Source organism: Malurus melanocephalus, unplaced genomic scaffold (assembly GCF_030028575.1).
Source record: "Malurus melanocephalus ecotype Western Australia unplaced genomic scaffold, MMel_1.1 scaffold_1036, whole genome shotgun sequence".
Lineage (NCBI taxonomy): Eukaryota > Metazoa > Chordata > Aves > Passeriformes > Maluridae > Malurus > Malurus melanocephalus.
The window spans coordinates 40,748-65,116 of NW_026624268.1; the positions used below are offsets into that span (position 1 = coordinate 40,748).

The 24,369-nt window shown below is 40.5% G+C and overlaps 1 protein-coding gene across 1 annotated transcript in view; it reads right to left on the minus strand.

Annotated features, from left to right (window-relative positions):
• ATG7 (autophagy related 7) overlaps positions 1–24,369 on the minus strand; it is an 89,434-nt gene that overhangs the window by 40,741 nt on the left and 24,324 nt on the right. Inside the window, exons 16-18 of the mRNA XM_057386709.1 lie at positions 22,437–22,512; positions 21,284–21,364; positions 8,137–8,259 (exon numbers count right to left, since the gene is read on the minus strand). Of these exons, the coding sequence (XP_057242692.1) occupies positions 8,137–8,259; positions 21,284–21,364; positions 22,437–22,512 (280 nt within the window). The remainder of the gene's footprint in view (positions 1–8,136; positions 8,260–21,283; positions 21,365–22,436; positions 22,513–24,369) is intronic.

Consider the following 24,369-nt stretch of genomic DNA (forward strand, 5'->3'; position numbering starts at 1 on the left):
ACTAATTGAAAGGGTATTCACATCTGCCTGATTTATAAATTAGTGCCAACCAAAATTCTGCCAAAAGTATTTGCAGTACAGCAGCAATAGGGATGCAAATCTTTAAACAATCACACTGGTAAAATTATTCCACAGTTCACAAAGGAAGAAACCCAGAGACATTGTGAAAAATCAGAATGAGAAGTAGTTTACACTTTTCAATAGGAGACTTCCACATAGGAATAAATCTTAAAACTGATGTTCTCTTATTAAAATTTGTGGTGCTTAATTTCCTGTGTGAATTAGCAGCTAGTGGCATTAAGGAGAGGCAGTGCCAAATGCACTGGGTTTTTCAGCAGCTCTTCCCATTGCAATCTGCTTCATTTATGACCATTACAGGGTTTTTCAGCAGCTCTTCCCATAGCAATCTGCCTCATTTATGACCATTTCCTAGTTCCACCTCTATTTACAGGAAAATCACTTCCAAAGCTGAGAAGCTGCTGCTGTTTGTGCAGGAGGGTTTTGTGGTGTGAATCAGATGCTGGCAGTAAYAAAGCACCAATGCACTTGGTGTGAGTGATGATTGACTGCAGGAGCTCCTTCTGACATGAAAATCCTCAGAAAAGTCTGGGAGGTGTTTCCAGAGGAAATCTGCATTGTCAGAAGGAGGCAAACAGGGTTCACAATGAAATGCTCTGGTGGACAGCATTTCCCAGGCTCTGAGAWGAGCAGAGCATGTTCATGCAGAAGCCAGGAACTCAATTTAACACCCCAGAATTCAGAATTGGGGGCAGCCCTGCCTCAGGACATTCCAGCAGCAGCCATTCAGCCATTGGTGTTTACTGAAATCTGCAGTTGGCACTCGTTTATCCAGCAGCAAACTTTCCTCTTTTTTCTTTTTTCTTTTTTTTTTTTTTTAATTTAATCTGAATGATCTACAAGGGCTCATATACTCTGCAACTACTCACTTGGAGTGAGAGGAACATTGTAGAATTGATGTTCTTAATCAGAAGAAAAAAGTTCATCAGCGTGTCTGGCTGTGTTGTGCAATTTATTATTCTTCACATGAGAATAATGGAATCCATCTTGCACAGTTCATTCATTCTTGTTTGTGACAAAGTATATTAGAATGGAAGAGATTTAATCCCTAAATTATTTTAATTTTCTTTACAGGAGATTTTTCCTTCAAAGGAACAGAAGTCAACAGAATTTGAAAACCTTTCTAAAAGAGAATTGCTTCCCATGCCCTCCAAAATAAAGATTTTACAGCTTCAGCATATCAGTCCACTTCAAAATTTGGGGGTGCTTTGTTCACCATTAGCTAAAATTACTCCAAAACCTGAAATAAAATACAATTTAATACAATTTACAWATCCAAACATGACTTCATCAGTCCAAAGGCTCTGTGTTTCGATACCGATCTAATGAGGACAATTGAGGTGAGTCACAAAGTGAGCCAGGGCACCTTGGCAATCACACAGGGGATCTGATCTAAAGAGGAAACCCCAGAAAGCACAGGCACAGGGCCCCCTTGGCACAGAACGGCTGCTGTTGAGCAATGGAGCTCCAGAAAGAGGGAAAACAGCCAGCAATTCTCGTCTGCAAAGCYTCCTGAAGAACACACAACACTCACRCTGCTGCAGCCTCACCTGGCAAGCTGCTGCACTAACCTGGGTTTTGGCCATGWTTTTGTTGCACAGCCTCTCCCCCTCACCTAAAAACTGATGAGATAATGCATTTATTCATAGTAGGACTTTCTGTTTTATAGTTACACAGGATTTACTGTGCAATTTTATATAGAGAACTATTTATATGTTTAAACACTWTCAAATTTGTGGCACTATGGCAATTCAGTTAAATATATGAAAAATAAACCTCCCAAAACAAAAAAACCTGTTGCTAACCAAATGCCATTGTTCCATTTCTTTCAGTGGTTTTCTTTTTTTTCCATATATTTAACATTTCAAACAAAAATAACTGGATACCAACCATCCCTCCAGTCCTTCCCTTGGCTCCAACACAACAAAGGGCTGCACGAGCCCCTCCCTGCCCTGCAGGGCCAAACCTACATTTATTCAGATTTATTTATTTGTGCTCATCAGCTGCCAGAAGAGAATCTCAATATAATTAATGATAATAATTGAAGTTATCAGTGAAGATATCAGGGGGAAGGCAGGGAATGTTTAGGTACCAGAGGTGCCACTTCCCAGGTATTTATAAAATCTCCACCAAGGAGGTATCAGCACAAAGGCCACTGTGGGGTTTGTCCAAAGCTGGAAAACTCCATTTGAGGTGTTGGGTGTTGATGTCCCAATTGCCCCTCCCTGGCCCTGTGTCAGCAGAGCAATCCTTGAGCACAGCACAGAGTGAGGAACACACTCACTAAATCTATTCCAGGTATTTAATAGCACAGCAAATCACCCCATTGGGCTGCAAATTTACATCCATTGAGAACCTGCCATAACCAGCACGTGTTTCTCACTTGGGCCATGCTCAYCAAAATTAAAAACCACTTTTATTCAAAAATCTGGGAAGCATCACTTGATGAATGAAGAAAAATGATGACACTAATTGACATMATGAGAAAACTCAAAAAGAGAAAAACAACCCACCTCCTTGAAAGAAAACAAATTAATCTCTTAATCTCTTAAGAAAGAAATTCCAGGGCAGGCCTGAATCTGTCAAAATGAATTTCTCCTGAAATGCACCAGATTAAAAATATGAAGGAAAACAAAACAAAAAAAAAAGCTCACAGACACATAAAAGTCTCAAATATTAATTTTTGGGCTACCCATCAGTGGTGATTTCTTTAGGAAGTTTTCATAACACCAAATAAAATGAAACTCTGAATAATACTTGGCTAACAGATAAAAATTGTCAAGTTTCAGAACTTGCTCTTATAATATTGTTGTAGCTGGGTTTTTCTGTTTTGCTTGGGGTTTTTTTTGGCCATTCTTATGTTATTGTTTCAGCATCAAATACACTGCAGAATATAATGCAGAGTCAGAAACAAGCAGGATATTTTTAATAGCAAAGTGCACTGGAAATTCTGATTTTTTTTTCCAAATTAGGATAAGCACAATGCTCTTTTTTAATACCAGCTGCTTATTCTACAGCTAAGCCTTGCTTCTCAAGAAATGACTGAAAAATGGGCACAAACCTCAAATAAAAGCAGAAACAGGATAAAATTGGGTTTTCTTTTTTTTTACTCTAAGTATTTTATTAACATGAATCCTTTTTTTTTTTTTCATTATTAAGAAGGATTGTTTGGGATACATGAAAGCAGCACAGAAAARGGATTTTGGAAATACCAAACAGTGACCACAAGAACTTGTCACMGAAACTACAAATTCCACATTTTTGATAAGATACAAAGCCTTGAGCGAAATATTACTGAAGTCAAATAACACAGCCATCATGACCTGCTGGCACCAATATCTGACCTTTACAGTCACATTCACAGAACAGCAACTCTGCTCCAGATTTGGTTTTTTTCCAAAGCCCTTTATGGCCATCTTAGATTGCAAAACTTCTATTCTGCCTTGTGTTTTAATGATCACAAAACCAAGTGAAAAATCTCATTTCTCACCTGTGTTTTGTGATTTTCTTTCATCCTGCTGAAAGCAGGAAGGGAAGTAAAGTACCCAAGTCATGTGGGAACTGAAATCCAAAGTACGAAAATTGTGTTTGCACTCATGTTTTATGAACTGCAGAGAGAAATGTGTGCATCTCAGGAAAGCTGGGAAATTCCGGTAATTTCAGTAAAAATCAGTAAAATTTCAGGGGAAAAAACTTTAGATTGAATTAGAGATTACAGATGGGAAAACCTTGAACTAAATATTACTGAAGTCAAATAACACAGCCATCATGACCTGCTGGCACCAATATCTGACCTTTACAATCACATTCACAAAATAGCAACTCTGCTCCAGATTTGGTTTTTTTCCAAAGCCCTTTATGGCCATCTTAGATTGCAAAACTTCTACTCTGCCTTGTGTTTCAATTGATCACAAAACCAAGTGAAAAATCTTATTTCTTGAGTGTGTTTGTGATTTTCTTTCACCCTGCTGAAAGCAGGAAGGGCAGTAAAGCATTCAAGTCATTTAGGAACTGAAATCCAAATTAAGATAATTGTGGTTGTACTCGTGTTTTATGAACTGCAGAGAGAAATGTATGCATCTCAGGAAAGTTGGGAAAATTTCAGTAATTTCAGTAAAAATCAGTAAAATTTCAGGGGATTGRATTAGAGATTGCAGATGGAAAAGCATCTCCAGGGCAGCACAGCCAGCAGCCTTTGCAGGGTTCATGTGGAGCACATGGGGAGCACCAAAGCAGCCGCCTTTGGGATGGAGCAGCCCTGGGCAGCCCAGCCAGGTCCTGACCTGGAAATGCCCCATTTGTTCTGCCTCCAATTCCCCCAATTCCCATCCCAGCCCCTGATGAACAATCTGAGGATGCTCAGGCTGTCTGTGCTTTGTCCCAGCCCTCAAACCCGACTGCACAGCCAGCCAGGGGCGAGCTGAGCCCTTTGGGTTGGCAGCAAGGAACCCAAGCGATCTGCAAAGCAGAAATTCAGCTCTTCCACCAGCCTGGGCAGCTTCCAGATGAACTGGATCCAGTGGAAACACGGCCTGAGTGCTGACAGGGGAGTTTCCCACAGCTTCCATTGGCCTGGAGAGCCAGGCGTGTCATCCCAGGCTCCTGCGCAGAAATATCGCCCTGGGATCCCAAAAAACCCCAAAATGTTCCACAGCCCCCCGATTGAAGCCAGATGGAGAAAGAGCTGATGCCTGAGATTTGCTGTCATTTCAAGACAGCATAGAAATGCTTGCTGATATTGCTATTTATTAATTGTCACGTTGAAGAAGTCAGATTTAGTTTTTCATTTCTTGATGCAGCTCAGGTTAAAGAAAAAGGTGTTTATTGACGAAAACCCCTGCAATTAGCATCAAATTTAAACCACACTAAATCTATGTTGTAATATTTTGGAACAGGAATTAAACAGTGCAACAGCCCTGGAACAGGAATTAAACAGTGCAAGCAAAAAAAAACGGTTTTCAGGAAGTGCAAAGTCTCCCATATCTGACTGCAAATTGTATTCCTCAAACCAGGCAAACACACTCTGTATTAATAATGGGGGAGGGAGTTTTCATGGCAATTAATTCCAAAATCTTCATTCAATTCCAAAAATCTTGTATTTAACAGCCACTCACACAGAAAATGCATGGCTTATCCAGATTCCCTTTCAGGGAAACTCCAAACTTAGCAGCAATTTCTCATTAAGGCAGTCTTACACACACATCATGAAAGCAGCTAAGCACTTAGGTGAATTAAAATTCAAAAATAATCATTAAAAAAGTTCAGAGTGTGATTTTATTTAAGAGCAGCATGGCAGTTTTCCTGACCACAACAAAACTCTCGTAGCCAAAAGTTCAATTAAATGTTCTTAACCAATTTTAGAAGTGAACCTTTYAAGAAAAAGCACAAGAGTGAGTAGTTTCCCTATCAGATGCAGGTTTATTAGTCAAACATCAGGGATTTTATAGATGGAATTACAGCCCCATGATGATATTACTGGGTAAATATGAGGTTGGATGACATCTGACTTTACAAGTCTATTTTCTTTATAGTTCTGGAATAGCCCTGGAGAAATTTTAACAGACAGGAGGAAAGGAAAATCTGCAGTTACCAGAGCCATTTTTATGGTCTCCAAAYGCACCAATAATCCACAAAATCTCTCTGAAGAGCTGGAGTGGAGAAAGGCACAAAACTTCTCAACAGAAAAATGAAATATTCCTGTCACAGAACAGCCCATCCACACCTTATGAAAGCTCWCGCTGCAGGCTTTAGAACGTAACCAGAATATCTCAAATCAAAGAGCACCAAGCTGAGCCAAGCTAATGGCTCCATTTGAGGCAATTCATCCTGCCAAGAGCAGCTCCAGAGCAGCCAGAAACCTGAAAAATCATTTTGCAGACCTCACACTCCCCAGTGCAGCGTGAGAAAAAGGAGCTTGGAATACAAGAGAAAAGGAGCTCAAGATATAATTCCATAGAAAATTTATTAAAAGCACTCTCTTGTGCACCTACAATTTTTAAAAATCACCCCAGATGATGACCTGAGACTTGTGGAGGACCACAAAACAACCTCTTTGTTTTTCAGTGCCAACAGTGGCAAAAAGGAACAAAGAAGAGTTTTTTAATCCAAAGCAAGCAAGAGCGCTCCAGAATCTACAAATAATCTGCCTGTCAGCCCTTGCCATTCACAAACACAATTCATCAAGGATATTAAACCAGTTAATCCTGCTCAAAGAGATGAAATTCCCCCAAAATACAGCAATACCATGGGGCAGAATGCAGAAAGCTCCCTGGGTTTATGGCAGTTTCCCTAATTTGGAAACATTCTCTCTGCAAATACTTTGCATATCAATTTTTCCACCTCTGAGCAGTGATTTCACTGCAGAAACCTCAGGATTTTTGAAAGGACACCAATTCTGGGGTTTAAGTTGAWTTTTGAACTTGCCATTCACAAACACAATTCATCAAGGATATTAAACCAGTTAATCCTGCTCAAAGAGAAAAAATCCCCCCAAAATACAGCAATACCATGGGGCAGAATGCAGAAAGCTCCCTGGGTTTAAGGCAGTTAACCCAATCTGAAAACATTCACTCTACAAATACTTTTATTGCAGTTTTTCCAACTCTGAGCAGTGATTTCACTGCAGAAACCTCACTGAAAAACTCCAGGATTTTTGAAAGGACACTAATTCTGGGGTTTAAATTGAATTTTGAACTTGCCATTCACAAACACAATTCAACAAAGATATTAAACCAGTTAATCCTGCTCAAAGAGATGAAATTCCCCCAAAATAAAGCAATACCACAGGGCAGAATGCAGAAAGCTCACTGAGTTTATAGCAGTTTCCCTAATTTGAAAACAYTCGCTCTGCAAATACTTTGCATATCAATTTTTCCACCTCTGAGCAGTGATTTCACTGCAGAAACCTCACTGGAGAACTCCAGGATTTTTGAAAGGACACCAATTCTGAGGTTTAAGTTGAACTTTGAACTTCATAAATATTATAATTATGCAATAAACTCACACCACACTCTACATTTGGTAGAGACTATCTAAAACTTAATGAACTAACACCTGTACACAGGTCTGGAAAAACACCTGTACCTGTTTTACACTGCAAAAGGGATTTGTTGATCAATATCTGCAAAATAATACATTACTAATTGTAATTGTTTTTACATTTTGGATGCTTCTTAGCAGCCTAAAAGTCAGGGGCAATCAGACTGTAATTATAACTGTAATTATCCTTGCTGTTAATGAGTGGCACGTGGTGAAGGATTCTTGTTTTCCTTTCTTGCATCCCTCTCATAAATATATTTAGTTTTTTCTGGGTACAACCAGGCTGATTTCAGAATGCACTGGATATTTTACAGTTCACATTTCCAGCATCTTCTTCCATTATTTGAAAAGGTTAGAACATGAAACAAAGAGCCAAGTCATCATTATCCCCCAAAACCTTATTAAGCAGCACCGTGGAGCCCTTTCCAGCTGAAAAAACAGCTCCAGCACTTGCACAGGCTGCAGTGACTGAATAATCCCAGAGGCAGCTTCAGGAACATCCCTGAGACACAGCAATGCCAAAATTGATTTATCATCCAGAAGGGTACAGATATTGGCAGAGGGGGAAGGAATACAAATCATGATTAAAATACAATCTCAGGGCACTYACCTGCTTCATTTTTTAGGGAACATTCATCATCACAGCTCAATATTGAGTTGTAACAGCGCTGYCCATGAGATCAAACACACCCCAATTTCCTCCCACGTCCCATGTTTTGTCATTGGGTCAATAAACAGCATTGTTTCCCCCATATTATAATCCATCAAGCAGCAAAATTACATTTTAATTGACCTAAAATGGCAATTGATTTCCTTACACCACACAGGTCACTTGTTTCCTTTAAAATCAACACTTAAAAACCCAGATGCAGAAAGTCACAATTAATTTAATTTCAGTTACAAYTGAATGTCTACACCATTGTGTCAATCACTCTGTAAATTCAATGCCACAGCTCRATTCTATCAGTGATTCATTTGATCTTGTGTTTAATTCCCAACATCCAAATTGCATTTGCTTACCTCAGCTGCCTGTGTCTCCTGGTGTAATAAAGTTAGACCTGTCAAGTCTTCCAAGAAGGAATGGGAAGAATTAAAAACTTTAGCGAGGAAATTAAACCCTTCTCGTTCATACTGGTCAAGGACCTGCCAAACAAACAAACAGGGAAATGTTTCAAACAGAATGCCCAAAATACGGTTCAGCATCGTATTTGGCTCACAAAATAAAGGCACAACCTTTCYGAACACTCAGAAAATCACTGAATATTGCAAAGAGGTAAAAATTACAAAGAACACAACAATCATTTTCCCTAAAGTGAAAAAAAAGTGGAAGCAAGAGGGAAGAGAAGGGGGGTTTAAGATTYCCTGGTTTAAATACATTTTTAAGCTTATAAGAAGAGAGATAATATGGCAAGAAGGAAAACTTCGCTGCAGAGCCATGAAAGGAGTGTTTGAGCTGCACAAAACACAGTAAAAGCCTGTTCCAGGGTATCAGGGAAGGGRAAGAACCATGCTGGGACAGCCTGAAAAATTCCCCGAGTAGGTGTCCAAGGCCAACATCCTCCTGCCCTCCAAAGCCCCACGGTTCTGTGACTGTTGGATCTTAAAACACTCTTTATTTTCCAGCTCTAATTTTCCCAGTTTTATCTTTTATTTGGACAATCTTACCCGTTCCTACAAGAACAGGGAGGTTTTAGCTTCTGCTCCTCTCAGCCCCTGACCATGAAGGATTTATTTCAGGCAGTTTTAGATAAGGATTTGGCAGGCTGATTTCAGCCCAGTGCAGTGAAGGTTGAGGGAAGAGACAATAAATATCAAACAGAAATGCTTGGTGACAGCAGGTGGTTAGAAAATGGAAGGAACCAATGCCTGAGCAATCCCAGTATCCATTGTTTCCATATTTTTGGTCCAAGCTCTGATCATTTAATCCTCTTTTCTCCAGATAAAGGAGCTGAGCTCGCTGCATTCCAAAGAACTTTTCCTGTAGGACTTGGTGTAGCAGAGCAGGATGGGTGCAGGGAGCTAAAAACCCCATAATACTTAAATCCAAAGGAGCAGAATGTATCTGAGACATTCATCATCAGACACTGGAGATGGAGAGGGGGGAAGGATCACCAGGATCTGTCTGGAGCCAACAGAGCCAAGATTCCCAGAAAAATGGAAATATTCCTCGGATGGAATAGAAATTTTCCTGAGACATCAAAGCCCCACAATATTTCAATCCAAGGGAACAGAATGTATGACACTGGAGATAGAGAGGGGGAAGGATCACCAGGATCAGCCTGGAGACAGAAGAGAAAAGACTTCTAGAAAAATGGAAATACTTCTGGGATGGAACAGAAATCTTCAAACAGAAATCTTCCTGGGAGCTCAAAGCCCCACAATATTTCAATCCAAGGGAACAGAATGTATGACACTGGAGATAGAGAGGGGGGAAGAATCATCAGGATCAGCCTGGAGCCAGGGGAGGAAAAATTTCCAGAAAAATGGAAATATTTCTAGGATGGAATGGAACTTTTCTTGGGACCTTAAAGCCTCACAATATTTCAGTCCAAAGGAGCAGAATGTATGAGACTAGAGAKAGAGATAAACCTGGAGACAGAGATAAACCAAGATAAACCTGGAGCCAGAAGAAGGAGGATTTTCAGAAGAGTGGAAATACTCCCACTAGAATTAATCAAATTACAACTTACTTTCAACAAGCTTTTTCCTAATTTAACAATTCTTAGTGGACTCAAATACCCTCTGCACTGATAAAACTGTGGGAATTTGCACAGCCCAACAACATTCTTCAGCAAAACACACCCAGTGAGCTTTCTCACCAAGTCCTACAGGAATTCAAGCTCATTAAAAAACATATTTATATTTAGCTGACAGAATTCTAAGCTTACTGATAAAAATAGACTGGGATCCTTACTCAGACATTCATGCAAAACTATCAAATGCATACTTAGGTTTCAAAAAATCACAAACAGAAACAACTGAAACACAGCTATGAAAAGGAAGAAAGATGTAGGTGATTGTCAGACATTTGGCACCTTCCTGACCACCTTCTCTGCTTCTAAAATAAACAAATCCAGCCCTTCATGTCCTCTTGCTGAATCTACGGAAATTGTTCTTCACACTTTAAAGATTTATTTTGCCATATATGGGGTTGGGTGTATTTGTACAATGAGTGACAATCATGATCATAAATTTAAAAAGGAAAAAATATTTTTTAAAAGCTATTGGGAGCATTTGTTCACATTTTTCTTGTGTTTTTTAAATTTTATTTTATTTCTGAGATAACTGCAGTAATGTGAATGTGCACAATGCAATGCAGAGAACTGGACAAATATTATCCACTGAATAGGGTGGGATTGCACTGCAGATTTACACATTAATGATTATTTACACATTAATGACTATTCTGGGTTTCAGAATCCTGCTGGAACAAGCCAAGCACAGCAGCCCCTTGCCTCAGGCTTTCTGTGGAGCACTGCACACATTCCCCAAGCTCTGCTCTTCCTCTGGGATTCCTCACCCTGGCAGGGTTATCCAGATCCTCCTGCTGCTGTCATCTGGGGAACCACAACCCAGAGCTCAGCAGAGTTTTGGTGATGCAGGAACAGATCAGAGCTCCCTGAAACCATCCCCAGCCTTGTTTTAGATCATTACAGCACCTCAGAGAAATGCAGGGAGATATTCTGGTCCCTTCCCAGAGGTGAAGCTTGTTAAGAAATATAAACCACCTTGGGCTATGCAAATATTCTGAGAAAAGCAGGGAGTTGAGTGCAGCCTTTCCATACACAGCTCGTGCCTTTTCAGGTGTTAACATCAATAAAACATTAATAAAATCACAGGTCCACCAACTGCATGGACAAATATTTATTATTCTATATTTACCTTGTGAGCTGCAGGTTTTTTTGTTGGGTACAACTGGCAGAATACATTAACATGACCAAATCTATTGCTGTGGGAAGGAAGATTTAAACATTTAWTTCCCCCTCTGCTGMRTGGCAYTGACTTTCCACGGTGCCATGATGGMAAATTCAGGTTTGGGTATCAAATCTGACTGCTGCAGGCACTTTTTAGTGTCTTCAAGGTTTTCAGTATCTCAAAAAYCTAAAGCACAACAATAAAGAACATTTTTCCTTCCAGCAGCAACCACAGCAACCTGAAAAGCTGTGTTATTAAAAAGGGTACTTGCTGATTATAATGATTTCCTTTTCATAATGGGAACAGCGTGCTGAGCAGAAGGATTTGTTCATTTGTTTGAAATCCAGAATTTCTGCCACATGACCCAACAAACATCATACAGGGAGCCAGAGAATCACCTGCAGCACCACATCTGCTGCCTGGGCAGTGGTGGCACCACTAAAGAAGACAAACACCATAATGAAATCATTTTAACACAGGAGAACATTGGGATTTGATGTTCTAATTTGATGATTAAAACTTTGCAGTGCCACAAAAGGGAGGAATTCCATCAAGCTGCCCACATCTAACCTTTCCTACACCAATTCAGGAGCAGTTTTTCTCTGATCAATGGAACAGGGCACAGATTTGTCCATTCAGACCTCAGAAAGGAAAAAGGAGGCAAAATAAAGTTCATCTCAGACTCCTGTGCCAGGAGACCACACAGGGAATAATCACATGGGAAAAAAGCCAGTCTGGACAACAAATAGACACGAAATAATTCTGAAAAATGTTTCCAGATTTAATAAGTGACCAATTTGTTGTTGCATGGAAAAGAAGYTTTCTCCTATTTAATCATGTCCAGCAGAGCCCAAAGGCTCACRGCTGGCATGAATCTGCTTTTGTACTTCTGAACAATTTCATTTGCTGCTAATACCATCCTTGGTCCTACTGTGACCCTCCTGAGRAACACCTTCACAGGAGGAAAACATTTGAAAGCAAAAATAATAATAATTTTTACTATTATTGATCTCAAAGCAGTCACTGTCTGACCACAGATGTTAAAAATCCCACCTGAATTTCTCAGGGAATAAACCTGTCCCTATCCAGTCACAGCACGACGCAGCAAATAGTTTTCTCAAGTGGAAAAAAACTGCAAAAGCACACAAAAAAGACCCAGAAATAAACAATTCTTGCACCCAGCCTGGCAAGCTGAAGCAGGAAAGTTTCCTGAAAGAACTCTTATCTTTTCCACATTTGCAGGTGGATTTTCAGAGCTTAGGAGAAGGTTGGAAAGCACCAATTCCTTCTGAGTTTCGTGGCTGCTACAAACACTGGCAGGAGAAGTCACATTTTCACACCACCCTCTCCTGCCACGTGCAAACCTCTCAACCCTGGGCCCAACTCCTCATTTCATGACTGGTTTTTCATATTTTAACAGAACAAACCGAGCTGTGGATGCACAACAGCACCAAGTTCACGCCTTGCCAAAGCTTTCTGAGGAAATTATACCCAGTGACCAGTTCTGTGAACAATCTTTTCATTCTGGCCTGTTTACTGAAGTTAAAAAAGCCCCAAATCTCATGGCAGAGGGGAAAAAAATAYAGGCTTGGAGTAAAAGAACTTGTTTTGAAATGAGAAACAGATGTGCAGCCTTGGTGTTGTATTCTTTTTAACAGCRTTCTGCACAAAGAAGTCTCAATTGCTGGGTAGGAAGACATTGAGAAAGAGAATCTGGCTCCAGGATTGCTTTACAGCAGAAAAGTTAATATCTGGTTAAGCAAAAACACAAAAAAATAAGTTCCCAACCCCAAAAAACTGGCTACTGATGCAAAATTGGCTCTTGGTTTTGTTCTGTCACATAAAGTTAAAACTTTTTTACCAGTATTTATATTTGGTTTGGCTTTTTCCCCCCTTCTTTTCAAGTAGTTTGCATCTGTGGAGCTTGAAACTGTGTTGTTTAATTTCCAGGGAAAAAAAAAAAGGAATGAATGCTACCAGATGGATTATTTACACTAAGTAAGATCTCTGGGTAACTTATCCCCAAAAAAGAGGGTCCTTCCTTCCCATAAAAGGCACTAAACATTTCAGAGACCCCAAAAATCACAATATTGAAGGTTCTGTTTAGAAATTTGATAGACGTGGCTATGTTTTTGCACTTTGTTAACTCCCTGGTTATCACAGGCCATGCAGAAAGGATTGGAAGTTACTGTTCACTCACTGGAAGGAGACATTTGGAAAATAAGATAAGATATGAAAGAGTCCTGCCAGTTCCACTCTTCAAAATTCAATGTATCTGCTGCTAAAACAGCAAATTTAATTAATAAATTGGGTACAACTGGTAGAATGCTGTGAAGAATCCTCCTAAATTAGAAGAGAATGAGCTCAGCCATTGGGACTTTGGGTACTGCAAATGCTCAAAATTTTACCACACAACCTATAATTCTGATTTCCTTAAAAACCCCTCACACCCAGACTCTTGCCTTTTCACAAAATTCTCTATTTTTATTGCCATTTGATCCTAGAAAGTCATAAAGAGAAGTCTAATAAGGTGGTGCTGTACTAGAGCTATGAAAAAGAACGCTGTAAAATTGCACTTTTCTGAGGATCACCTAAGGATTTTTGAGAAACTCAGTTCAAGGGTTTGGAACATTAAAGTCTGATGATATTATGTGAACACAGAAGAGAGAAATACTCMAAAAATGACTTAAAATGCGTGTGAATTCACTGACACCTGTGCATTCACAGGTGTTAAGGTTTATAAACAAGACTCCAGAACAAAGCTCTGCAGAAAGCTCCAGGTGTGTCCTGAACGAGGCCATACTGGAAAAACTTAAAAACCACAAGGCAAAAATGGCAGAATTTTRGGCTCAYRTCCAAATTATTAAATCAYYCTCTGCATATACACAATTSTCTCCTTTCCTCCCCATAATCARTATTAAATACGAAAGCAAATCAGTRTAAAACCTTAACTAATCCAAGGACAATGTGCTGAAAAATCATTGAAGGAAGAGACTGATGTTTTAATTGAGAGTGGGAAAGCAGTGACACAAATGTGCTTTGCTTGTTGCTATTTCCTACACTGATTTTGAATTGCAGTGGACAGAAAATGGAGAATTAATTTAGTGAAGAATCAGCTCCGAAAGGTCTCAACAGGAGAGATTTGGATTGGGATTTTTAAGTTCCTTTGGAATAATGAAAAGCAGGAAAGTGGAGATCTCAGAAATTTAAGAAATGCCAGTTTAATCATGGTCTTGTCAACGTTTAGTTCTTGGGAGCTGCATGCATTCTTTTCTGGAATAATTCTGATGTGCTTCATCARTTGTTTTCTCTGATAGGAACTGACAGTTAAAACTGCAGGATTTTGATTTTAGCTGCTCTCTCCTTTCTTAAATATTTCCTATAAATTATTTTAAATATTATTATTTAAACTTGTGGGGGAAACTGGGAACCAAAGTTATTTCCATTCCATAATTTTACTGAAATTTCTTTTCCCATGGGATGGGAAGAGAAGAGATGACCAGTGACACCTCCAACCTTGTGCTCTACAATTGCTCARTAGGATTTGAGGATTGGAGCAGTGGAATACAAAGTGTCCTCATCAAAGTCTGTAATCCCAGGGCACCTTGATTAAAGGGAATCTGAGTAGGAAATGCCTGAATTCTGAGCACTGGGTCACTGGAATACAAGGTGTCCTCATCAAGGTCCTGGAATCCCAGGACACCTTGAGTGAAGGGAATCTCAGTGAGAAGAAAGCACAAATTCTGAGGATTGGATCAGTGGAATACAAGTTGTCCTTATCAATGTCCTAAAATCCCAGGACACCTCAACTGAAGAGAATCTCAGAAAAAAATGCCTGAATTCTGARGATTGAAGCAGTGGAATATAAGGTATCCTTATCAAAGCCTTGTAATCCCAGGGCACCTCGACTGAAGGGAATCTCAGAGAAAATGCATCARTTCTGAGGATTGGGTCATTGGAAYACAAGGTGTCCTCACCAAAGTCTGGAATCCCAGGGCATCTCGACTGAAGGAAATTCTCAGAAGAAAATGCATCAATTCTGAGGATTGGATCAAGTGCAATACAAGGTGTCTTCATCAAGCTCCTGAAATCMCAGGACACTTTGACTGAARGGAATCTCAGTAGAAAATGCATGAATTCTGAGAATTGAAGCAGTGGAATACAAGATGTCCTTAACAAGCTCCTGCAACCCCAGAGCACCTTGATTAAAGGGAATCTCAGTAGGAAATGCATCAATTCTGAGGACTGAGTCACTGGAATACAAGGTATTCTCAWCAAGGTCCTGCAATCCCAGTGCACCCTGACTGAAGGGAATCTCRGTGARAAGAAAGAACAAATTCTGAGGATTGGGTCACTGRAATACAAGGTGTCCTCATCAAGGTCCTGCAATCCCAGGGCACCTYRRYTRAAGGGAAWCTCAGTAGAAAATGCATGAATTCTGAGGATTGAAGCAGTGSAATACAAGGTGTCCTCATCAGGGTCCTGAAATCACCTTGACTGAGGGAATCTCAGTGAGAAGAAAGCACAAATTCTCCTGCTGCCTGTGCTGCTTCACTGTTGCCACAGGTGAGTGAAATCCCAACTCTGGGCTGTCCTGGCCACGGCATGGCATCCCCTGCTCAGGGCTGCACTGACAATTTGGGGCTGGAGCAGGAGTTATCCATGCACAGGGACAGCACCCAAAGCACAATCCTCAATTCTGCCCTGCAGGAGCAGCACCCAGTGCCTGCAGAGCATTCTGATCCCAGCAGGGTAAAATATTCTGATGTGAAATATCCATCTACAGGAACTGTAAAATCAAACCCAAAGATTAAAATGGATTAAAAGTCAGCAATATTCAAAGTGGTGCTGAAATTRATGATKATGATGGGGTTCATCCCACCACTGCTGAGTGCAGGAACACTTCCACCCCTCATTCTGTAGGATTGAACCTGGAATTCAAAAGATGTGGTGTTCATTTTGTTGGACAGGAGCAATTTGTAGTTCTTCTTTTTAATTCCGTACGATTTTTGCGTAATGTATTACATTTCCAACATGCAAGAAAATGACTCTTCCTCCAGAAAAGCAACTGCCTGATGCTGCAAGATGCTTTGGCCGCCTGCACAAATGGGTTTGACAAAGGCAGGAGTGGCCCAGGGTGGACTGGAGGCAGCCAGAAGCCAGTAATGACTGGGTACAGCCCAGGAAAAGTCATTTATTCCACCCAGCCCTCCCCTGCCAGCAGCACTTCAACGAGGAGGCAGATCTGTCAGAGAACCCAAAACTGGCACTGCCCCAGGCACAAACTGCTGCTGCTGCTCAGTAATTCTCAAACCCACATCTCCAGCTCAAAAATCCACATTTTGTAGACTATTTCAGAGCAGAGGGTTTTGTTGTCTGGATGTGYTACAAGAGCTATGCAAAACAGCATTGGAGGAGCAACAGAATTTTTTTCAAAATATATTTTTTTCAAAAAATAATTACTGAATTTCATCAATTTCTGCTATTTTACCACCTTTTAAAATTACATTCTCTCCACTCTTTCCCAATTTCAAAGAAAACAGAAGCAATTCTGTAAGGACAGATATATCAGCACTGTAAAAATGTGGAAAAATAGAATGAAAGTCAAACTTAACTTTAACTGTTCAAAAATATTTCTAAAAAAACCCAGTTTTCCAACAAAGAAAGGCTGATGATTATTTAATTTAAGGAAACAAGTATCAGTGTAGAGACACCTGTCAAAGATACAATGATAATATGGAAAAATATGAGAAACAACTGCAATAATTCAAATAGAAAAGTCCACGAATAGGCACTGAATCCTTGGAATAACTGAAAAATAAACATGRGAATAGAAAGCATTAGGCTTCAAATATGCAAAAATCTTATGGAATTAAAAAGAACAACTACAAATTGCTCATACCCAGCAAAATGAACACCTGATCTTTTGAATTCCAGGTTCAATCCTACAGAATGAGGGGTGGAAGTGTTCCTGCACTCAGCAAGGGTGGGATGAACCCCATCATCATCATCCTCCCAGCACCACACATGGAATATTTGCTGAGTTTTGATCCAATTCAATCTCCAGGTTTGTTTTTGCAGTTTTTCTAGACAGATATTTCACATCAGAATATTTTAGTTCAGTTTTGTTTTAACTGGCAGAAAAGACATTGTGTAACAGCTTCATAGAAATGACAAGAGCACGCAGTTGTCATTAATATAAATCATTAAAAATTATTTGAACACATCAGTACTAGAAAACGGCAGTGCTGTTGTCTTTTTCCTCATTGATCAGTTCTTTACTTTGTACTAGCTGCAGTTAGAATGTAATTGAATTGAAAAAGTAAGAAATATTGGGAAAAAAAGAAACAAAAAAACTCCTTTAATACCCATAAAATTTAATTTAAATGCAACAGAAATACAATCTGTCCRAAATATGATCCCATTGTTTTAAAAAATGGCAGGTTTCTTCTTTCCCTTAAACCCCACTATTTTTAAAGTTAAATGTAACAATGGGAAAATTGATTTCTATGCCACCTTAAGAGTAAGAAAAGCAGCAGATTGAACTCAGTGTGCTGAAAATATGCCCAGGTATATTCATATGCATTCCTCAAGCCTCAGTGAAATCTGTCCAATATTAACACAGAGGCTGCACTGTACAGAGACTTGTGAAATGTTCACAAATGCAAATTCAGGAAATAAGAAAAGTGAAAAATGGACTCTGTTTCACTGACTTCAGGTTACAGCACAGCTACAGAAATAACTCTTCTAAAACATTCTCTTCAATTTTTGAAATGTTCATTCCTCAAGGACAAACATTTCTCCCCATTTCCTTCATCATTTCTGCAAGCTCTGAGTGAATTTTTTTTTTTTTTAGTACAGGAAAGACCGAGGCTTTTTTCCCCCATGACTTTTACACCAACACAATACTTGAATTGAGAAATGTACAATATAAAAACACTCAAAGGATTTCAGTGACAGATCATGCATTGCTACTGGGAGAAGGCAGATAGGAATGTCTCGGTGCACTCAGGGCAAAATGAAGGATTTGGAATCAAAATAAAAATTATCTCAACTGAAAACCATCAGTAAGCGACTGAATCTCACAGGTTGCTGTCATGAGTGATCAGAATGATTTTATTTCCAAATAAAAATGCACGCACAGCAGTTGGCAGAGGAGAACAATGCAAGCATTGTTCAGRCTGCACGATGACAGATTTCCAAAGTGCAACACTCGTAAATAACTTACGCAACCCAAGCGCTCAGTAAATGTCACAGCACAAGCGTTTAATGGATTCCTGGGATCCAGGCAAAAAGGGAAAACATCTGCAAGGGCAGGGAATGGCCTGACTGCAAACAGGAATTGGAGCATAAAGCCAACAGTGCCATCCCTGAGCCCAGGGCCTGCCCTTTGTGACATGCAATGAAATTGAGAAACGTTCACAGGAACTCAGGGCTGAAAAACCCCTGCAGCAGCTCAGCTGAAAGTTGGGGAAAAACTTGAAAATTAGCAGGGATCCTCATGCTGATTTTTATAAATTCGTAGTAGGGATGATTACACACGAGAATGGCTGCAGTAGGTGAATGAGAAAAAAATCTTTTTAAGGAGAAGAAGTCAGCTTTGCAGCACATGGGTGATAAATCCTGACTCRGCAGGAAATGTGAGCTATGTGTGAAAACAGAGGGGGCATCTCAACATCCAGGCTGACATCACAAYTATCTTTTGTGACAATAAATTCTGGATCTGTGGGGTCTCCTTGGTCATTCCATGTTGCACAAGAAACAAAGGGGAGCAATAATRAGGAAATTTTTATTGCCCTCATTCAAATTGAAACACTGGCAGTTTGGCATTAAAATACATCCATATTTCAACATTCGAGTTTCAAGGCTTTAGCCAGTTATCTGCAGGGATCACGTAGCACAGGATCAGAACTGCTCCACTTCTCCAAGGAACTGCAGTGCTTCTCACCATAGTGTTATGAGAAAACAGCCTCATTTTGCTCCCAAKGGGTTAATTAGCACAGTCAGTAATAAGCTAAAGGCTCTCTCCTGTGAGTAAAGCAGTTGTTACAAATAAATCTCCATCCCACAGAACTCTGGAGTCTCCCTTGTCAGTGCCAGGACAAGTTTGGCAGCAGCAGAGCTCTCCCTGCTCTCCAGTGGCAGGGCAGCACCCTGAGCTCTGACAGGGATATTTCACATTCCAGCACAGCTTCTGCACAACCAGAATAAGACAGTGGGGTATCGTACAAGGCAGATTTGGCCCAGAAAAAAAATAGACTGGTTTCCTGCTGCGACCATCCCAAAATTCCTGAACAACTGCCTGTGGGAAGCTTCTGTGGCACGCAGCCTGCTCAGGACAGYTCTGGGTGAGAAGTTGGCTGCTCGATGTCTGGCCTCTGCAGCTTCAAAAGCACAGRAATGAAGGAATGACTGAGTGCAAATGGAAAGGACTCTGATCTGGAAACATGCAGATCATTAGCAGCTCCTCCCAAGTCTCTCAGCTGGACTGGATGGTTTCAGGATGYACAGGAATTCTTCTAAAATTCCTAATTCATTGGTTTTGTGTTTTAGGAGTTACAGAGTGACAGGGCTCAAGGAGGAGAATGCTGACAAAAGAAAAACAATGCCAGCAAATTCAATTCTACCAGCAAAGCCACTTCTGTGCTGAAAGTCTGCATCTACAGCAAATCTGACATGGAGCAGGATGAAATGGTGCTTAATTATTACACTGAAAAAAAAAAAACCCAAAACAAAACAAACCCTCACGTAACAAACCAACATCCAGACTGCAATGAAATTGTAATTGGCTTTGTCATTTCCAAGTATCAGCATCGGATTTCCCCATAATGCAGGGTGACATCTTCTTATGCTAATAAATAGAAAGTTAGCAAAGCAAACAAAGGCTGTGTTTCTACTGTAAGGAAATCCGTGAGCCAGTGAAGCAACCTTTTCAGCACACCAGTAATTCAATCCCCAAACCACATGAAAAGTGATCTCTCTGGGAATAGCACAGCTGCTAAAATCCAAGTCAGTTTTTATTAAATCATCGAGTGTGTTTATGTCAAACGGGGCTCTCTTAAAATGACCTCCAAGAGGAAATGATTTGCTAAAAAAAAAATTGATACCCGCACTGAATTTATCTATGTAGATGTACATTTTTATTGTTTTTACACAGCAGTGTTTCCTGAAGTGGAGATAAGAAGAAAARAAGAGAAAAAGAAAACAGCCCCAACAGTTTAAATTCTCAGGCTCCACCATCAAGGTTTTAGCCACTGCTGAGCTTTCAGCTCTTCGAGAGGGCAGATAAAACTGCTGTTATTTTTAGAAACGTCTAAGTTTAGCACTTCAACTTTTGAAGAGAAAATACACATAGAGAGTCCTCCAAAACTCATCAAATGTACTCATATAGCCCAGAGGAAAAAAAGGAATAGTGTAGAGGAGATATTGTGCAAGTTCTCCAGAAGATTACAGTGGCCCATTATTTTTTAATGGCTATTTGAAAGGAGGACAAGAGCAGTGAAAGGAACAGAGAACTCCTTGCAGTCAAAGGTACAGGAGAGTGAACTCAATTAATTAATTAACTCAAGCAGCTCAGCCCTTGAGTCAAACCCTCTGGATCTTCTGACTGAGATATCCCAGAGAAAACTGCTGGAACTTGCACTCCATGGCCAGAAAAAACTTGCCAGAGGAAATTTTTTTTTTCCTCTGCAAGAGCTGCCCCAGTGCTCCAGCAGGACAAAATGAACCAGCAGCAAAATGAACTATCTGGTCAATAAAGGAATGGTAAGAGGCAATTCTCCTYCCCAATCATTAATTATTTTTCTATTTTGTATCACAAACCAGAAATTTAAGCAATTTTGTATTGCCTACAAATTGCCTRTTTGTAAAGACATCAAACTGCAGARGGCTAAAGAGATATTGATTMATCAGACATCAGGATTTCTTAAACAACACCAATCTCACTCCTTTCTACAAAGCTGAAGGATGTTGGCAGGATTTCTGTGACAAACTTTTCAGAAATGTCTTGATCAGTCTCTGCTTGGATTCTTCAGCTGATGGCASCATTTATTTGGGGATAAATAGTGCAGGATGCCAAGAGTGATGGCAAAGGAATTTGGAAAACAGCTACAAAAAAAGGGTACGAGGGCAAAAGAACTTTTGCTGAAGTGAGGGCAGATTGCAACCCCTAAGAAATCAGAGAAAATGTCAAAAAGTGCCCCAAAATTGACCTAGAAATATATAAATAAAGCACAGGCAAAGCCAGCCTTACCTTGGCTGAACAGGCTGTGCACTTATCGAACGCCAGGCTGACCGGGAGGACGTTATCAAACCTGGATAAAAACCCTCGGATCTAGAAGATGAAAAAAAATTCCATTGCACATCCATTCAATAAAAAGGACATCTAGAATGTTCCAACCCCCAGGAACACCTGCAGTAAATTTACACTGAGCACACATTACTGTTTTTCTAGACACAAATAATGGCACAGATTTCCAAATGCAGCACRATTTCACCAGAAACAGAGGCACAGCACCATCTGCAGTTGGCCTGGTCTGAGTGCAGAGTTTGATGACCACTTACACACATTTTTTTCCCCATCTCTGTAACCTGTAATCTGAGAATTTCACTGTTGTCCATTCCTCAGTTATGAAGTTAATTTGATATTATTGATAGGTTATTTTAAATTTTTTTTAAATTCCAGACCACTATTTTTGCTGACAGAGAGAGCTCTGAAAACATTTTGCAGGACAGTTTGGTTATTTCAACTATGAACTCTTTGGAGTATTGATCTTCCTTTTTATTCTGCGCTTTTCCAGGTCTATTACAATGAAGGGATGTCACAAAAAACAGAATTTAAGTAATTCTTATTATTACAAATTCTTATTATTACATTTCTTATTATAACATACTTGAATTTTAAAATTTTAAAACAGATTTTTTAAAACRCTGTACCTTTAACACATTTGTAACTACAGTTTGGGTTGAGTAGAAATAAAATGTGCTGATCTGTATCCAAAACTACAGGAATATTATGGAGAACTGTAATAATTGTGAATTCGCTGATTTGAATTGTTTTCAAATGCTGACGAGATTTAAAAAGTGAACAAAAGTAACTTTGAGATGCCCATATTGTCACCTCTGATGGAGCACAGAAAAGACAGAAATTRCTTTGTTCATATAATTCCTGCTCCAAACAAATTGCTGCTCAGCAGAAATTGTGTGTTCATGAGTAGGACAAACACCAGGAACACACTGCCTGGGCCTGTGTTATGAGTTAAAATATAAATAGATCATTTAAATTTATTTCTTAACAAGCACTGAGTCACTCTTCTGGGAAATGGAATCAGATTTTTAAGGAGACAAAGCCTGTGCTGATGAGTTCCCAGTTCCCAAACAAAAGCATTTACCCACAAAACATTTACCTGATGAGGAACAAGTCCAAGAGAGGTGGGTGGTTCGTTCATTCGGTCATCACTGCTGCTGGCCACAGCATAACCACTGCCAAAAATCCAACAGGGAAAATTAGAGCAAACACAACACAGTCAGAATTTCCAGTGACCTTCCAGGAATTTTGCTCCAGCTCAAAAGGTGGCAAGGAATCCGTGTGGAAAGTCTGCATTGCAAGAACTAAGATTCAGTCTGAGACTTGTAATGTGCCTTCAGCCCCTAAGACACCCGATCTTTCACAGGTTTTGGAGACAGAAAACAAGCCTCACTTTCAAGGTGCAACATTTYAGAGTGATGTCTGTATCAAACCCACTTCATTTCAAATAAGGTTTGCARTACAGGGTTTACCTGGAAGCCCTTTTTAGGCTTTATGTAGTTAAAACACCTCCCCATTACACCCAAACACTGCTCGGTGAAGGAAACCAAGGTCCACAAATGATGAGAGGAGAGAGAGGTTCAGAGAAGAGACGAGAGGTTCGGAGAGGTTCAGAGAGGTTCAGTTCAGACAGGAGAGGTTCGGAATGGTTTGGAGAGGGGAGGTTCAGAGAGGAGAGGTTCGGAGAGTAAAATGTTCGGAGAGAAGAGGTTTGGTTTGGTTTGGAGAGGTTCGGTTCAGAGATGAGAGGTTTCAGAGACGAGAGCATTGGAGAGGAGAGGTTCGGAGAGGTTCGGTTCAGGGAGGTTCAGAGAGAAGAGGTTCGGAAAGGTTGGGAGATGTTCAGTTCGGAGAGGTTCAGAGATGTTTGGTTTCGTTCAGAAAGGAGAGGTTTGGAGGGGAGAGGTTCGAGGAGGAGAGGTTTAGAGAGATTCGGCTCGGAGAGGTTCAGAAAGGTTCAGAGAGGAGAGGTTAGGAAAGGTTGGGAGAGGTTTGGTTTGGAGAGGTTCAAAGAGGAGAGGTTCAGAGAGGTTTGTAGAGGTTGGGTTCAGAGAGGTTTGGTTTAGAGAGGTTCGGAGAGGTTGGGAGATGTTCGGAGAGGAGAGGTTTTGAGAGGTTCGTTTGGTTCAGAGAGGAGAGATTCGGAGAGGTTCAGAAATGTTCAGAGAGGTTCAGTTTGGAAAGGCTGGGAGAGGTTCGGTTTGGAGAGGTTCGGTTTGGAGAGGTTCAAAGATGTTCGGTTCGGAGACGTTTGGTTTAGAGAGGTTAGGAGAGGTTTGGTTGGGAGAGGTTTGGTTGGGAGAGGTTCGGAGAGGTTCGGTTCGGAGAGGTTTGCAGAGGTTTGATTCGGAGAGGTTCAGTTGGGGGAGGTTCAGAGAGGTTCAGAGAGGTTTGGACAGGTTTGGTTTAGAGAGGTTCGGAGAGGTTTGGTTCAGACAGGTTCAGAGAGGAGAGGTTCGGAGAGGAAAGGTTCGGAGAGGTTGGGAAAGGTTGGGAGAGGTTCGGTTCGGAGAGGTTTGGGGAGGATCGGTTCGGAGAGGTTCGGTTTGGAGAGGTTCGGCTGGGAGAGGTTCGGTTTGGAGAGGTTTGGGAAGGGTCGGAGAGGTTTGGTTTGGAGAGGTTCGGTTTGGAGAGGTTTTGAGTGGTTCGGTTTGGAGAGGTTCGGTTCGGAGAGGTTCGGTTTGGAGAGGTTCGGTTCGGAGAGGTTCGGTTCGGTTCGGTTCAGAGACGTTTGGTTTAGAGAGGTTAGGAGAGGTTTGGTTGGGAGAGGTTTGGTTGGGAGAGGTTCAGTTGGGGGAGGTTCAAAGAGGAGAGGTTCAGAGAGGTTTGGACAGGTTTGGTTTAGAGAGGTTCGGAGAGTTTTGGTTCGGACAGGTTCAGAGAGGAGAGGTTCGGAGAGGAAAGGTTTGGAGAGGTTGGGAAAGGTTGGGAGAGGTTCGGTTCGGAGAGGTTCAGAGAGGTTAAGTTCGGACTGGTTTTGGAGAGGTTCGGTTCGGAGAGGTTTGGAGAGGTTCAGCTCAGAGAGGTTAGGT